The sequence below is a fragment of the Perca flavescens genome, chromosome 11 (assembly GCF_004354835.1).
Source record: "Perca flavescens isolate YP-PL-M2 chromosome 11, PFLA_1.0, whole genome shotgun sequence".
Classification (NCBI taxonomy): Eukaryota; Metazoa; Chordata; class Actinopteri; order Perciformes; family Percidae; genus Perca; species Perca flavescens.
Genome location: NC_041341.1, coordinates 37,067,842 through 37,084,534, shown reverse-complemented (window position 1 = coordinate 37,084,534; position 16,693 = coordinate 37,067,842). Strand labels below are relative to the sequence as shown.

The 16,693-nt window shown below is 41.7% G+C and overlaps 1 protein-coding gene across 1 annotated transcript in view; it reads right to left on the bottom strand.

The window, feature by feature from the left end:
- Positions 1-16,693, bottom strand: part of gli2a (GLI family zinc finger 2a) — a 106,427-nt gene that overhangs the window by 5,105 nt on the left and 84,629 nt on the right. The window contains exons 6-13 of the mRNA XM_028591864.1: positions 13,102-13,303; positions 11,476-11,674; positions 9,450-9,560; positions 8,754-8,894; positions 5,604-5,753; positions 3,980-4,144; positions 2,872-3,153; positions 638-1,004 (exon numbers count right to left, since the gene is read on the bottom strand). Of these exons, the coding sequence (XP_028447665.1) occupies positions 638-1,004; positions 2,872-3,153; positions 3,980-4,144; positions 5,604-5,753; positions 8,754-8,894; positions 9,450-9,560; positions 11,476-11,674; positions 13,102-13,303 (1,617 nt within the window). The remainder of the gene's footprint in view (positions 1-637; positions 1,005-2,871; positions 3,154-3,979; positions 4,145-5,603; positions 5,754-8,753; positions 8,895-9,449; positions 9,561-11,475; positions 11,675-13,101; positions 13,304-16,693) is intronic.

Sequence of the window (16,693 nt, the reverse complement as noted above, 5' to 3'; positions counted from 1 at the left end):
TGTCCATAGTTAACTTGCGATTAATTGCAAATTCTATCTGTTCCAAATGTACTTTAAAAGGGATATTTTTTAAAGGTTTTTAATGCTTTTATCAACATGGAAGCGGACATATATGCTTGCTTTATGCAAATGTTTATTATTATTGCAACAATGACAAATACAGACTAGAATATTCTCCAGAATAACCGCAAAGGTACTGTATGCTGAAAAGATATGCTGAAAGCATAATATTGCAAACTCAAGCCCATCAAGATGGACTTTGTAACTAAACTTGCCATTCAAAAGAATCTTTTCTTTATCCATTTCTGCTCAAGGGGGTGTGTTTCTGCTAGCCATCCACAACATTACTGCTGCACTGTTTCCTGATTTCTCAAACTACAGCCGAGGCCCAAATCACAGAACGCACATGCATTAATTGCTTGTCAAAAAAATTTTGGCGTTAAAAGGAATTTATTATCGCCTTAATTTTGACAGCCCTAATATTTGCAATTATAGACTAAGAATTACTGTATATGGTTGTTTTGGCTATCGGACTATAACAAAACATAATACATTTCAGCCATCTTGCACCCTCATCACACAGTAAAGAACTTTAACAAATGACAGCAAACAGATTTCCTCAACCGTCTACACTTACCGACTGCAGGTATTGGAGGCAGCTTCATGCTACTGCGTTGGCCCTTCGGCGGCTGTGGTGCAGAGTTGACCCAGGGGCAGGAGTCCCTCACTGTCTTCAGCCTTTCCTTCTTGATATTCTCCAGCTTGATGGTGACCGCTCCACCATGACCCACAGCTTTCCTCAACTGAAGCCCCACCCCAGCCTGCTGTCCCCCAGCGGGAACAGTGGAGTCAACCATGGGGCAATCATCCTGTGCGCTGAGGTCCCCGAAGCTGCCCCCGCTGTGCATGGCCATCTCTACCCCACTGTCGTTGTTGTTGGCGCTGCTGAGAGGCGACGGCTCGCTGCTGCATGACGAGTGGCCACCAGGACTGGACTGATATGTCTGGTGGAACCAAAGTATAGAAGCTTTATTAGAAATGATATGGTACCTTGTTCAATTTCCCAGTAGTAAATAAGTAGCATTCTCCAAAACTTTGGTAACACTGAAAGCAATTAGTGTTTCATGAAAAATGATGGAAAAAACAAGTGAAATTTAAAAATAGAATGCCACATTCAGAGAACTCCATTATGTATTCTTCAATATTAAATAATTACCACATTTAGAAATTCTGATTGTAATGGTGTTTTGTAATAACTAATGTAGGCCTATATTGCCTGAAGATCTCATTAATTATAGATGAATTTGATTTATTTACAACAAGTGGATAATAGATGAGTTCTGTGAGCAACAGTCCAGCGGAAACAGTCATTTCAAACTGGCGGAAAATTAACTAAAGTCTTGATCACAGCTTGATGCTGGCACTATTTGTTTGTCATGCTAAAACAGTCCCAGCCTTTGAATATTAATGTGACAATGACTTTCATCATCGGCCCGACAGCAGAGGCTACGCCAGTGATCTTTTGGGCCAGTTGAATAGTAGTTTGTGTGTCTCTATACATGCATATACTGCATCCCATATACAAAGGAGCGTGTTTTAATGTGTGAAAATGGATAATCATGCAAAAAAGAACATTGTACATCATGAAAAATGCAACAAGCATGAAGCACAAAGACACATTCACACATCTCCCCATGCCGAGTTGTGACCAGACGGAGAGACAGTTTGAGTGCTCACCTCAGTGAAGTCTGTCCATTAGAAAGGTTAACTTGAGAGGAGCAAGTTCAAGCAACAACCAGAGAGGTGAGTTAGGAAGGATGCAGGAGGTAGCAGCAGTAAACAGTTAACGTCAGAACAATGTTAGTAAAGCGGGAAAAAAGTAGGAAAAAAGTGTGTCCTTGTCTTTCTTGTTTCCTAAACATACAAATGCCTGCAATTATGTTACATGTCATGTTATATTAACAGGTGATGTTGATCATTTGGAGTGCTAAAAGTTGTACATTTTGGTGTTGCACTGAGCGCTACAAGAAATCATTCCTACCACAGGCAATTCCATAGACATAGGTTTACATACACCTTTATGAATACTATTTAAGTAGTTGTACATTTTTATTCATCACCTATTTATTATTTCTTGTACAGTACAGGCCAAAAGTTTGGACACACCTTCTCACTCAATGTGTTTCTTTATTTTCATGACTATTTACATTGTAGATTCTCACTGAAGGCATCAAAACTATGAATGAACACATGTGAAATTATGTACTTAACAAAAAAGTGTGAAATAACTGAAAACATATCTTATATTTTAGATTCCTCAAAGTAGCCACCCTTTGCTTTTTTTGATAACTCTGCAAACCCTTGGTGTTCTCTCAATGAGCTTCATGAGGTAGTCACCTGAAATGGTTTTACCTTCACAGGTGTGCTTTGTCAGAGAGAATTTTTCCCTTATTAATAAAAAAGCAAAGGGTGGCTACTTTAAAGAATCTAAAATATAAGACATGTTTTCAGTTATTTCACACTTTTTTGTTAAATACATAATTCCATATGGTTCATTCATAGTTTTGATGCCTTCAGTGAGAATCTACAATGTAAATAGTCATGAAAATAAAAAGGAAACGCATTGAATGAGAAAGTGTGTCCAAACTTTTGGCCTGTACTGTATATTCTGCATGTGTGCTGTGTGGCTGCTGTAGCACTGACATTTTCCAATTTGGGATCAATAAAGTCCATCTAATCTAATCTAGTTAGATTAGATTAAACTCCAGAGTTTGAATGAAAAATCTATTTCCTGCACCCAAATATTTTTATAAACTATAAAGGAGGTTTGTATGGGATGATGTTTTTTGAATGTATGTGATGAGGACCCACCATAGAGTTCTCGGTCTTGATAGATTTGACTTGTAGGCAGTCCTCCACTCCTCTAGAGCTGCTGTTGGCCTCAATCTTGCCGTCCATGTTTCTCGCACCCAGCTTGGAATTGGCCTCATTCTCCCCGTTGCCTTTGGGTGGCTGCAGTCTCGGAGGTGCGTCGCTTCGTTGTTTCTTGGTGACGTGGGCTTCGGGTCCGTGGACTGTTTTAACATGCTTCCTGAGAGAGCTGGGGTCTGTGTAGCGCTTGGTGCAGCCCGGGATCTTACACACATATGGTTTCTGCCAAGAGGGATTTAGTTAAATTTCCAACTGAAATAAAATTGCATTTTTTGGGTCTGCTACAACATACATATATGTTCTGTATATTACTGTGTTTTCCTTTGAGAAAAAACCAAGACGGACAATTTTTTTGGTTTCATGAACAACATGAAATCAAAAAATTGTCCAATTTGCACTAGGGCTGCAACTAACGATTATTTTCGTAGTCAATTAATCTGCTGATTATTTTCTTGATTAATCGATTAGTTGTTTGGTCTATAAAATGTCAGAAAATTGTGAAAAATGTGGATCAGTGTTTTCCAAAGCCCAAGATGATGTCCTCAAATGTGTTGTTACAGTATGTCCACAACTCAAAGATATTAAACACTAAGCTGATGGTGGCTCAAATGCATAGGCGTAGATTTCGAGGGTGGGGGATGCAGGTGATAGTCCCCTCCAATATTTAGAAGAGGTAGATTTGTCCCCCTCAAAAAATATGAAAGACAACCCAATCCCCAAAAAGAGGTAAAAATAACTGTTCAGGGGGCTCAAAACATGTAAAAAAACAAACAAGAACAGTGCCTACTTGTGCTACATTGGGTGGTTAAAGAACACAACAGAAGCTTTAACAAGGTATCATTCTCTAACAGATTTGTTGATTTGTTTGTTGTTGAGACACAAATAAAGAGATTTGCACCATACATTGTTGCATATAAATTGACCAGAGTGCAGGAAATGAAGTGTGTCCCCCCAATGTTGAAACTAAACCTATGCCCTTGCTCAAATGCATGAAATCCCACTTAGTGAGTCAGTTGATGGATGTGTGTGCATGTGTGCGTGAGCGTACCTCATTAGAGTGTGTGCGGTTCTGGTGCTTGGCCCGGTCGGAGGCATTGGAGAAGGCCTTGTTGCAGCCTTCATGTTCACACACATATGGCTTCTCCCCGGTGTGGGACCTGAGGTGGGTCTTGAGGTTCTCCAGGCGAGAATAAGCTTTGGCGCAGCCCTCAAACTGCAGAGAGATGGAGATAGACACATACACAGTGAGACTGCCTGAGTGCTGTGCTGTTTTGTCTGCAGCTGGGTAGAGAAAAAAGCTGGTCGAAAAAAAAATAAAAATAAAAAAACTGTGTGTTTCAGTTTTTCAAATGTAATCTACTCTTGGACTTGTGCCCGCCTACTGTGGCATGCCACACAAAAGCAAAGCAGTGCTACGCTTTTGTAAAAAGGGCTATTATGTGAAACATCTAAACTGAGTGTGAAGTGTGGTAGAGCTCTCTGGCTGGAGTGCTTTGTTGAGACAAAGAGAAGTCTGTGTTTAGCCTTTGTGTTCACTTGTACTGTACAAGCTATAATTTGGTATTCCTTTAGAGCAGTCAATGTGAATGGAATTGACTTTGAAATTAAAAGAGAATAAAACGAGACGAGCTCATTGGATATAAAAGTCGAAAAGACGAGACTACAGGGGAGTTGGAGTGTTATGAGAAGATGCACGTGGGATTAGTGCAAAGCATATACAGCCTGGTCTTAATAAGGACCCAAGGACCCCTACTTGTCCTTTTAATTACACATTACACATTCTTCACTCTCTCCTTCACAAGTCATCTGTTTTAATGCATTCACAAGAGTCTGTGTGCCAGCTTTGAAGCCAAGCAAAAAGGCTCTCAATTTGATCTTCACACAGCAAATTAAGTCTTCAATAAAACCCTCATGATTTATCAACATGGAAAATATCACTGGCACAAGAGCATTTTAATTTTTTTGAGGCAAAGGGAAGGGTTGAAGGGTAGAGACTATGGTGGCTGAGTAAGTTCTAGTTTGAGTAGTTGGTTAACCAGTTAACCAGTCAGTTAACCCTAAATGCATGGGTGTTTTTTTTTTCAAACTATCCTGCGTACCTCATGTTCTTAACGACCCGGCACTTATAAAAAGCACCAACAACTGTTCCACCAAAACAAGTTCCTTCCCGTGAATATTTTGCAGAGGCACCATTGCTGCATCCGGACGATTGGGAATGGTTTAAAGAAATGCAAACAACCCAGAGCGTTTTTTCTGCTATCCCAGAATGCATCTGTGGTGTAGCCAGACCTTACTCCAATGCAAGACTATTAAATGTATAACCAAAAGCCTGCATTCCAAATTCGGGGGCGTAGGGTTTGAAAGACATGGACATTCTGGTAGCCAGGTTATAACTAAAAATTCTTGCATTATGGGAAGTACTTTTGACTAAAAGTCAGGATATTTTGGCCTCTGCTGCTTTGATTTAGAAGATTCTCTTTTAAACATCGGTCTCTCGCAAGTCCCCCAAATTTCAAGGAAAGGCAATACTAAATTGTTGGAGTAGCCTTCAATCAGTGAGCGAGTCAGTCAGTTAACTAGCTAGTTACTTATAGCTCTTAACCACTGGCCCAAATAACCCGCTAAGTTCCCACAGTTCACCCCAGTGTTTTACAGGGGTACAGGCTTCTTACCGTGCATTTATGCGGCTTCTCCCCTGTGTGACGCCTCATGTGGACCACCAGCATATACTGAGCCTTGAAGGGCTTCTGCTCCCGTGAACACTCCTCCCAACGACACACAAACTCCTTCTTCTCACCGTGGATGTGGTCGTTGTTAATGTGCTGAGGAGACAATTTCATTTAGGTAAATCATCCCAATGTAGCATAACATACACTGAGATAAATGTCAAAACTAGACACCAAGTGGGTGTGTGCCTTGAGCATCTGTGTGTGTGCGAGCACCTGTGTGTGTCCATATTACTAAAAACGAGTCAGCAAATTCTTCTCTTTTTCCCACCAGAAGACAGACAGAAGGGACCATGCGTACTAGCACACACAACGGTGCAAGGGCAAGCACGCACATACGCACACACACACACACGCACACGCACACACACACACACACACACACACACACACACACACACACACACACACACACACACACACACACACACATTGTGAGTGACGGTGCCATCCATTATGGCTGACAGTTATTATGCCTCTGTCAACAGGAAACAAAAACTACAAAAGCTTGTTTTGTTTTTTCAAGGCTGTGTGTTTCTAAAGGAAGAGGAACTTCCTCAGCTCCCAGTAAAAGTGAGCAGGAAGAGGATTTTGCGACCGACTCGTATTTATCTCCCATTCTCCTGACTTTTGATGGATCATGAAGTCAGTGAGGGACTAGACTAAGTTTCCTGTTCAAAGCTAAAACTTAAATGTTGTATTAGCTAGTGTAGTTTCAGATAATTGCAAACCTAATTGTTTTTAAATGTTCTGTCTATGATGAAAAGTATACATCTTAGCGTAATTCCAGCATGAATTTCACTTTGTAGGAATTCATCATATATAAGTCAGTTACTCCTACTACATTGTAGGGGGGCGTATGTATCGTGATTTTTTGCAACAATTTTTAAAATCAATTATTTTCCCTAGAACCGATAGAAGATGTAGTAGTATAGTTTATACAGTATTGCCAACGGCGACTACATCATATCCATTTCCAGCAAAACAAACAGTAAGCAGTAAATATTATTATAATAAAAATATATAAATATAAACATATTATTTACTTGATATACAAATGAAATAAATGTGATGTGCATTAGATTTTTAAAAATGTCTCATGATATATTGTCCTATAAGGGTGTTATTCAACTTTTGTTTTTGTTAAAAGAAGAAGAGAATCGTAATACTTCTAAGAATCATAATAAATGAAACTCGCAATACAAATCAAATCAACACCCATGTATTGTGAAAAAATCTAATCGGGACAATAGAATATCATCCCAGCCCTAGTACATTGTGTAGACATGCTCGAGAATGCCAGAGTACCTTTATCTAAATCCTGCCCTCAGACACAACAGGTTTTATAAAACTCAAATGATTTACATTGCAGAAAAACACACACTTACTGTGCGCGCGCACACACACACACACACACACACACACACACACACACACACACACACACACACACACACACACACACACAAACACACAATGTTTCTGAACAGACACACCTAAAAACTCTTATCCTGTGCACCACACTCAAATCCACACACCCAGAGGAACCACTTCATTTCCTGAGGACATCCAGACCCACAACGCTCCAATTTTGTGGCTACTTCTCTGCCCGCGAAAAAGCTCAGTGGTTGACCATTCTGCTGAGATCTATTTTGGGTGAAGGAGGAGGAATGGAAACAAGCGGAGGCCTCTATTTTCAGGTTACACACTAGTGTGAATCCATCATTTTTGGGGATCTTGAAACAGGATTACTTTGGTTAAGCAGAAGCCAGAAAACTCCACAGGTGTGTGTTTTTTTCAGCTTTTCAACCTTGTGTGAAACCAGGGCTGTGCTGAGGAACATGCTGTCAGGAGTTTTTGCAGAAAAAGAGACTATTACAGAAAGTTGACAGAAAGCAGAGGCCTTTAAAAACCCTCATGGTTCAGTGAGTATTTAAGAAGTGTGTTGGCCCTCACATTGTCTATCCACAACCAACATCAGACCCACCGATCCTTTGCTAGCCTCCTCACTAATCCTGGCGAGCTCTCACAGAGTTTGTGGCTAGGGAGCTGGAGTTCGGGCAACAGTTCTGAAAGGTAACTCTGGTCCTGACTCGTAGCAGCCCGTCTACCACCACGTCCCACTGTGGACCTGACACATGCCCCTCCTACCACTGCTCCGAGATGACTGACAGCCAGAAAGTAGAAAGCAAAAAGAGAGGTTGGCCTGGAAATGGGGGGAGCATGAGGTTCCGTAACTCCAGAGCTTCTGGCATGACGATGGATTTATGGCCGGCCCTCTGGGATTTGGGGGTTAGGGGTTAGGGGTCATGGGGCTGAGGGGTTTAGGGGTGGGACAAGGGGCACAGCTGCAGGACTTGGGCCTGAGTTTGGCGAGAGCCGGCAGGCTCATTAGGGTTGCGCGTGTCAACCCAACAGGAAAGGATCAGTTATGGGACAGCTTTCTGACCGGGCTCAATCAGCATGCATTTAATGAGCAGCAGTTGTTTGAACTTTTCCCTTTTTTACACAACAAAATGCAGTGTTTCTGATGGCACGGTTTGGAATTTACTTTCACCATAGCCAAGGAAACGCATGTACGCTGAACGCCGAAACTAACGCTTTTTTTTTTTATTGTCCATTAATCTGTTGTCTGTCAAGTATTTTCTGGATTAATGGTAGTTGTTTGGTCTCTAAAATGTCAGAAAATTGTGAAAAATGTGGATCAGTGTTTCCCAAAGCCCAAGATCAGTTTACTGTCACAGAGGAGAGAAGAAACTAACATATTCACATTTAACAAGCTGGATTATTACTCTTTTTCACATATAATGAGTCAAACCGTACAGGCCACCCTACAAGTTATTGTAGACACAGTTTAACATGCAACTTAATTTTAATACAATATATGTAGTAGGAGGTCCCTGCTCTGTCTCTCTTTCAGTTAAGGAGTCCTTGGTTTCAAAAACTTTTAAATCCGTGGATGAATCAAATAATCTTTGCAGCTCTATTTCTCAGTGGAATTTCCAGTGTTGTAGTCTCCAGGCTGTAATAGAGTTACAGTTCCTGTCTTTCAATAAGTCTCAATAGTAGCATTAGGATAGTACGCCTATCACTCACATGAACAAGTTGGTCCTGCGTGTCATACTCCTTGCTGCAGCCCTCCCAGTGGCAGTTGGTCTCATATATGGCCTCAGGCTCCTGTTTGCACTCATCTTTATCCAGATCCTCACTCAGGTCCAAGACCCCCCCACAGTGGTCCTGGAGAAAAGCAGTTTGTCAGAAAGGGGGCTAACAAACAGTACTGTACATGTGTATGTGTGTATCCATTAATGTGTATACTGTAAATGACTAGAATAAAAGCATGCACACACAGAGTACTGTACAGTACATCTTTTACCTGAATCTGTGGTCAATATGGCCTGTACTGCTTTGCATCTCTCTAATCTTATCTGTTTCTTAATCCTAATGAGTTGTTGCTTGATCTCAATGCGTGACACACCTCTCGTCATTGATTAAAGCTGCATTTTTATTCACTACCTATAATAGGAGGCACATTTGCAACTGCAGGTAAAGTGGGGACTATTTGTCCACTGTAAGAAGCTGAAGCTGTGATAGAGGCACAAAAAAAAACAATCCATGCAGTTGTTTAAGATTTTTTTAAGGTCATTGCAGATCCAAAAAGTAAATTCTTCAAAAAAAGGAAAGCAATGTGTAGTGCAACTTGAAAAACTCCTATCTAATGTGGCATTTTTCTTTTTCTTCAGGACTTCAGATTCTTTACTTATTTCCACTATTTTCTTTAAATTGTCTTACATGAGAGGATGGTGAGATGGGCAGCGAACCCTCTGCTTCCGTCTTAACCTTTGACCTCTTGGTGATCAATGGGTTGACTGTGCTACTGACTGCGGGGTCTCCACTGGCATTCTGAAGGACAGATGAGAACAGAGACAGTTTTTTTTTTACTGTAGCGGATATGATTTTCTGAATGACATTGAAGCAGAAAATGAGGCAGAATAATATAGTAAACCAATATAGTAATATAGGAAACCAAAAACAGATTTAAAATGTCTCCATTTACTCAAACATCCATCCACTGACCCAACGACCCACTCATTCATACCATATCAATGAATAATTCCATTAATCCTAACACATACCTACGCTCCCATCCATCCATTAGCACTCCCACTCATTCTCCTATTCATTTAACCACCCATTCAATTTATTAAACCAGCACATTCCACACAATCACCACACAGAGTGACGGAAGGGAAAGAGATAACAAAGTCAAGGAGATACCACGCAATTGTTTTTGGCTCGACAGTCGGCTGCAAAGAGTTGTGTGGAGTCCTTGTTGCGCCAGGCACCGCGGCCCATAAGTCAGACTAAGACCCGCCGCCGAGACTAAACAGTTTAGACTGCTCTACCATCGCCAAAAGCCACAAGGAAATATGAAAGAAGAGGAATTATTGCCCTCTGTACGGAGGGGGGAGGCAGGGTTGGGGGCTGGGGGCTTTGATCTGCCACCAGATTTTTTAAGACGACAGAAAGACACACAAGGCCTGACAAAGCTCTAATGAAGACCAAAACAAAGGAAATATATTAAATGTAAAGCAGCTGATACATGACATTGATGTGTGTGTGAGTGTGTGTGTGTGTGTGTGTGTATATTGAGGTTCACTGGAGGGGGTCCAATATTAGAGGGGGGTCTCCTAATCCCACCCAGACGCTACAGTGCAGTTCAGGATTTCTGGGGGCCTTGATGATTCATTCAGTTGGCTGGAAACCAAGAGGGAAATATGGTTCTGATCACTGCTGAAATGAAGCGGAGAGTGTGTTTGTGCATGTGTGTGAATGGGGGTGTGTCCTGTTTTGTGTGTGTGTGTGTGTGTGTGTGTGTGTGTGAGCGTATACGCAAAAAGTTGCAAATATATACTCTTGGATACATGGATACTCTTATAATGTGTCAATAGACAGTGCGCTGAAACAGGGCTGGAGGCAGCTGATAGCAGTGTGAGGTGGATTGATTCACTGAGTGGGAAGTTTACATTACATTATGCTGTGCTGTATACAGTGGGCTGATAAAGACAGACCGAGGAGACAGTAGGAAGGAAGACAGATGGAACATGGGAGGCCTCCTGCATATTTCTGCCCTGAGACAATTCACAAAAACTTCTTCATTCATGACAACTCCAGCCTTTATCCTCAATTCTGAAAAGCGTTGATAAGTTAATCGACATCAGAATTTGCTCATTAATTGATTATGTAAGTCATGTATAAAGCACAACATGCCTAACATGCTGGTTCCTTGTTTAGGACTATTTGTTTAAAAAATTAGATTTTAAAGCTTTCAGCTTTTTGCTCTGTGAGCTTGCAATGGGCATTTTTAAATGCAGAAAATGTAAAATTTTCACGTTTAATATGGGCCAGTTTTGGGTCTTGTCCATCAACAATCAATACTATTTTTCTCCATTGTTGTGTCTCACTGTTTTCCATGCCAAACTCAGCCCAGACCGTCAAGACTACTGAATCACTGTCCACATCTCCTCTTTAAACATGTCTGCTTAGTTAGTCAATGGCCTAACTCTCTCTCTCTCCCCCAGATGTATTACATGAAAGTAAGAAAAAGCATCTGTTTTGGTAGGAGAAATGATTTGAGAATGCCTATTCCTGCTGAAGATGGAAGGATGGATCAATCAATCCTACACATTACACATCCATATGAATGGGATCTAAGGTAGGAAAGATTGAAAGAGAAAGTGTATATGCCCTTGAATCTGTGCACATAATATTAATATAGAAAGTGTAACATTCAAGGTACGAATGCTCCCATTCCTACCTGGTTTGCCTCAGAGTTGGAGCTGTTGTGGGAGGTGGACATAGGGGAAGCAGGGAGGGGGTGTTGGCGAGCAGAGAAGGAGGACGCCGATGGTTGAATGAGAGGAGGTGTGTGGCCGAAGGCGTTGAGACTCCTCTGCTGGGACAACAGCTGCTGGTATGCCACCGGGTTGATGGGATGAGGGAAGCTGAACGAGGGGCTGAGCACGAAGGGAGAGGAAAGAAGTTATGTCAAGGAAAGTAGGAATGGAGACTTTTGTCCAAGGGCTAATATTCAAATTCTAAACCCACACTAGAATAATTTCAATGAATTCCAAATGATTTGCACCAACATGTTCTGTGTTTGCCTCATCCTCACTGCCAAGGGATGGTGGGTAAGCTAGTACAATAGTGTGCTAGAGTACTAGGATGCTAATTAGATCTAGATCTGCACTTAGTATCATATAGCGGTGTAAGTTGCTAGCGTAACAGTTGTCATGCTAATGTGGTAAAAGGACATTGTTGTGCTGACAGGACGGGGTTTCATAATTTGGGAATGTATCAGTTGATTTTGGGAGTAGTAGATGAGGCTGGCCTTATTCGATAGTTCCATCATTGTTTACAAAACCCATGAAAAGACCAAAACCAACAAAGCATTAGTCCGTCTTCTCAGTGCTTTCTGACTCTCCTACCTTGTCTGTGTTTTTACTGAAGTAAATCTGAGCAATGTCCCAAAACAGCTGGGCACTGTGGTTTTTTAAGTAAACATGACTCAAACAGGAGTAAATTGCACATTTGTTGGGGACTATTTTAAGCAGCGGATTAATACACATTTGGAGCAATAGTGGGTATTTGCAGCAGCAAGATGGTGTTTGTGAGCATAACTCAATGCCAAGGTTTTGGTAAAGATATATTGTATGTCACCCAGTGGGGATGATTTATGTGTTTGTAATAGTTTTTTGGACAACAATGGAGCTCTTGTAGCACAGAGGAAGAAGACAACATTTGTAAAGCATATAACATATATTCTTGTATACTAGCGCGGTTGCTGAAAACTAATTTAAAAAGTCAAAATTCACAAGCCGGTTCAAATGTGACAGTCCCTTAAAGGTTTGGCTTTACTGGATACAGTAGGATACAAAAAGGGTAGCACTTGAAAAAAGTATCACTTTTTAAAGTACTATCAATTATTGTCAGTGGTAAATCTGCATCATTGGATTCCAGTAAAAGACAGCTATTGAAACTAGCATTCTAGGAATTTTAAATAAAATCAGTCTGCACAATATGCTCAATGCCTGTACATTTTTTATTTTTTTTATTGATCCCCAGTGGGGAAATTACAATTTTACACTCTGTTTGTTAGAAATCACTACACGCAAGCCTGAAATACACACACACATGCACAAATACAGAGATGTCAGAGTGGGTGGGCTGCCAGTGCTGGACCAGCGCCCTGAGCAGTTGGGGGGGGGGGTACGGTGCCTTGCTCAAGAGCACCTTGGCAGTGCCCAGGAGGTGAATTGGCATCTCTCCAGCTACCAGTCCACACTACAACCCAACTCCCTACGGACTGAGCTACTGCCACCCCAATGTGCGTATATGTGTGTTGTAGTTGCTTGATATGTGTGATTGTGCAGTGTCTAACTACCTGATCCCTCCAACGGATAGGTGTCCATAGGAGCTGCTGGCGGCTGAGCTGGAGCGGGAGTTGTTTATGTAGGCCACCAGAGAGTTGGGTGAGGTGCGGATCATGGTCTGCAGATCAATGCTGGCATCTGACAGCGGGGAGATAGACAGTGCCCTCTTCCTGTTCAGTCTCGGTGTCAGCCGTGGGCTGGAGAAACGTGACACTGGAGACAGACACACAGAGACACAACGGAGACAACGTCAGGCGTTTTAGCATTGCTATCTCAATGGAAGACGGTACGGGAAATCAACAGCTTGCAAAAAAATTAATATGATGTCTAACGTGCAGTATTAAGAACTTTGTGGACCCAACTTTTGTGGCTCACAATCAACAAACAAGAGAACTAATGTGTAAATACTTCGTACTTCCACTAAATCTCTGCCTGCCCTCAAAAGAAACCAGCAGTTACGCTGGGCCATGTTAGAAGGAACATTCAGCCCTGAGCATTGTAGTCCAAGTCACAGCCACGCTAAGCTACACTCTATCTCTTGCATCTCTCAGACACACACACACACACACACACACACACACACACACACACACACACACACACACACACACACACACACACACACACACACACACAGCTCCCCTATTTAACATTTGCATCCTCTTATGCATAATGAATCACCCCCAATCATTCTCAGTAATTACTGTGATAGCAATCTCTTTCAGACCGCTGTACTTGGGCAAGTTAAATGGAGGCAATTTAAACAAATTGATCTCAGAATACCATTAAAAAAAGAACAAGACTGACTCACAAAGGTGGGTTCATGGCCTTCCGCTAGACCTGGCTGTCGCACTATTTTCTTTTTCACATTGAAAAAAAAATCACAAGAAAATGACGGGGGAGACTACTTTCCCATGAACTTAAAGAGAAGGCTATTTGTTTTTCCATACATACTGAGAGCCCATCATTCCAGTGCATTTATTTCTTTTACATTTCTGGGGCATGTACATAGCTAGCTCCCACTCCCACACTTGCTTGGGACCAACAGGTGCTGCTTCACAGTGTGAGGGGACAGAGAGCAGGACTGGCATGTGTGTCTTTGTGCACTCGTGTAATTAGGTCTTACAGCAGACATCATCAGAGGCGCGAGAGGCAGGAAACTCCTAATAGGCCCATCACAACTCACCTAAGCACACATTTGCTACACGCCAACTTCACTGCTGTCAATATGTAGTCAATCCCTGACTCTTTGCTGGTGGAACTCACAAACCCCTCAAGCAAAATGAATCCAGGCACCGCCATAATCACCGCGCCAGACCTACAGCCATAAACCAGGATCCAAAACTATTATGTTTGGAGGTGGCAAGTCGTAAAGCAGAAGCATATGCACTTAGTTAAAAGGCCCCCGGCACGGAAGACGACAGTAGTTGGGGGCCTAAATAAAAAAAGCGTGGTAGATATAATAGTGTCGTGTAAGAAAGAGTTGGCAAAAACAACAAACGGTCCTCAGGAATGTGCGTCTTTACAGTCGGGCCAATAAATAAATAAATAAATGTGTCATCTCTGGTTAACACGTTGTACTCTGCTATAGAAACGGTTCTCCAGTGCCTACATTGGTATTTTTTAATATTGTGATGTCATTTTTTTGGAGTATCTTCAAATGTTTAATGTCCCTACATACAAATTAAATAAAAAAACATGATTATTAATAAAAGTGTTGATTTTTTTTTTTTGCATCAACTTTTACCAATTAAACAAATAAAACATATTGTAAATGTAAAAACATGAACAAAATATTCCTTAACATTACAGAAGTTATTTGAACTATGTACATTTTTTGTACTTTTTGAGATATGATCCATTTTAATGAGTACAGTTTAAAGGTCTTTTGATAGTTTAATCTGCAATAGAAATGGTGTCACCGGACAGTCACGTAACGTGATGACGTCATCATGAGCGTACAGCGTAATGATGCGAAAGACGGAAGCCTTATATTAGCTTTCTGCTCCGAAAGAAATTACTGCTCCAGCTGTTATGGTTTTTATTTTAGATTGATTTTAACAGGATCACGTAAACAAGAGTTAGCCACATAAAGAAAAGAGGATGGAGTAAAGGAGGGCGGTGGGAGGGGAGTAATAGACAAAACATAGAGGGTAGAGAGGCAGGCGATCCTCCACTTGGGACCATGGATTGTCATGAATGAGGAGTTCATTCTGATAAGCTAAGCATGGCTGCAGGGATTTTCTGTTTTTGCAGTGAGGCGAGCTTGCTGTCTCGCCAACAGATTTAATGGGAGATAAGTGTATTAATATTCCCCTTTATAAAGCAGGAAACAGGCCTCACAGCCTGGTGGCCTGGTAGCCTGGCGCCTGCCTCACCCTTCTGGGAAGTGTGCCCAAAACACCGCCCTCTACCTCCATCGTCAAACCACCCCCTCAATCCATACATCAGCCTCAGCTCAGAGGAATTCTTAACGCCTCCAGCAACAAAAGCTTCACTGTCTATAATGTCGCTTCTCCTAAAGCTAAGGTGCAAACAAGCTAGTTTTGTTTAGCACAGTCTTGTTCCAATGGTGTAACCTAATTTTACCTGGAACAAATTTCACACAAACGTGCACACACAACTCTCACCACTTGGTAAAGGAGTGTTTTATAGATGGCACTTATAATTGAAAGGGTGAGCAGGTTCCGGCAGCGAGTGAGAAAACAGATGTTGCACAGGCCATGGTGGCGCGGCAGTATGTGGTAATATGGCATGTGTGTGTGTGTGTGTGTGTGTGTGTGGGACTGCAACATGCGCTGGTTGTAATTGTGGGATCTGGATTTATATAGAAAGTCATAATTACAGGCACTCCAGTGCACATCGATACAGTAAAGAAAAAAATACATATTAAAGGCTAGAAATGGCGATAGGTGTAAACCGAGCCCTGGGTATCCTGCTCTGCCTTTGAAAAAATGAAAGCTCAGATGAGCCGTTTTGTAATCTGCTTGTTATGAGGTCATAACAAGCAAGGTTACCTCCCCTTTCTCTGCTTTGCCCACCCAGAGAATTTGGCCAACCCATGAGAGAGAGACATCATGGCTTTCAAACGAGAAAATGGCAGTTGGTCAAGGCCACACCCCCAGCCTCCACCTTGCCCCTCCCTCTCTCCTCCTCAATAGCTTCAGACACAGAAATGGCACATACTAAGGAAAGCTCATTGTGGGACTGGCTCTAGTGGCTGTAATTCTGCACCAAAGCTGAATTTCGGGAAAGAGACTTCAGATACAGTATTAGGGGACCACTAAGGTCTATATAAAAGAGACTTCAGATACAGTATTAGGGGACCACTAAGGTCTATATAAAAGAAAGATACAGTATCCTATATAAAAGAGACTTCAGATACAGTATTAGGGGACCACTAAGGTCTATATAAAAGAGACTTCAGATACAGTATTAGGGGACCACTAAGGTCTATATAAAAGCATCCAAAGAGCACCATGTCATGGGACCTCTAAGCGTTTGCCTGCGCTGTTTTAACTGAAATGGCTTTGTGGAAAATGAAAACACTTTAATTGGAGGGTTGTGCTAATCCCCTGAAGCAGCTAGCTCTCAGTGTCATCC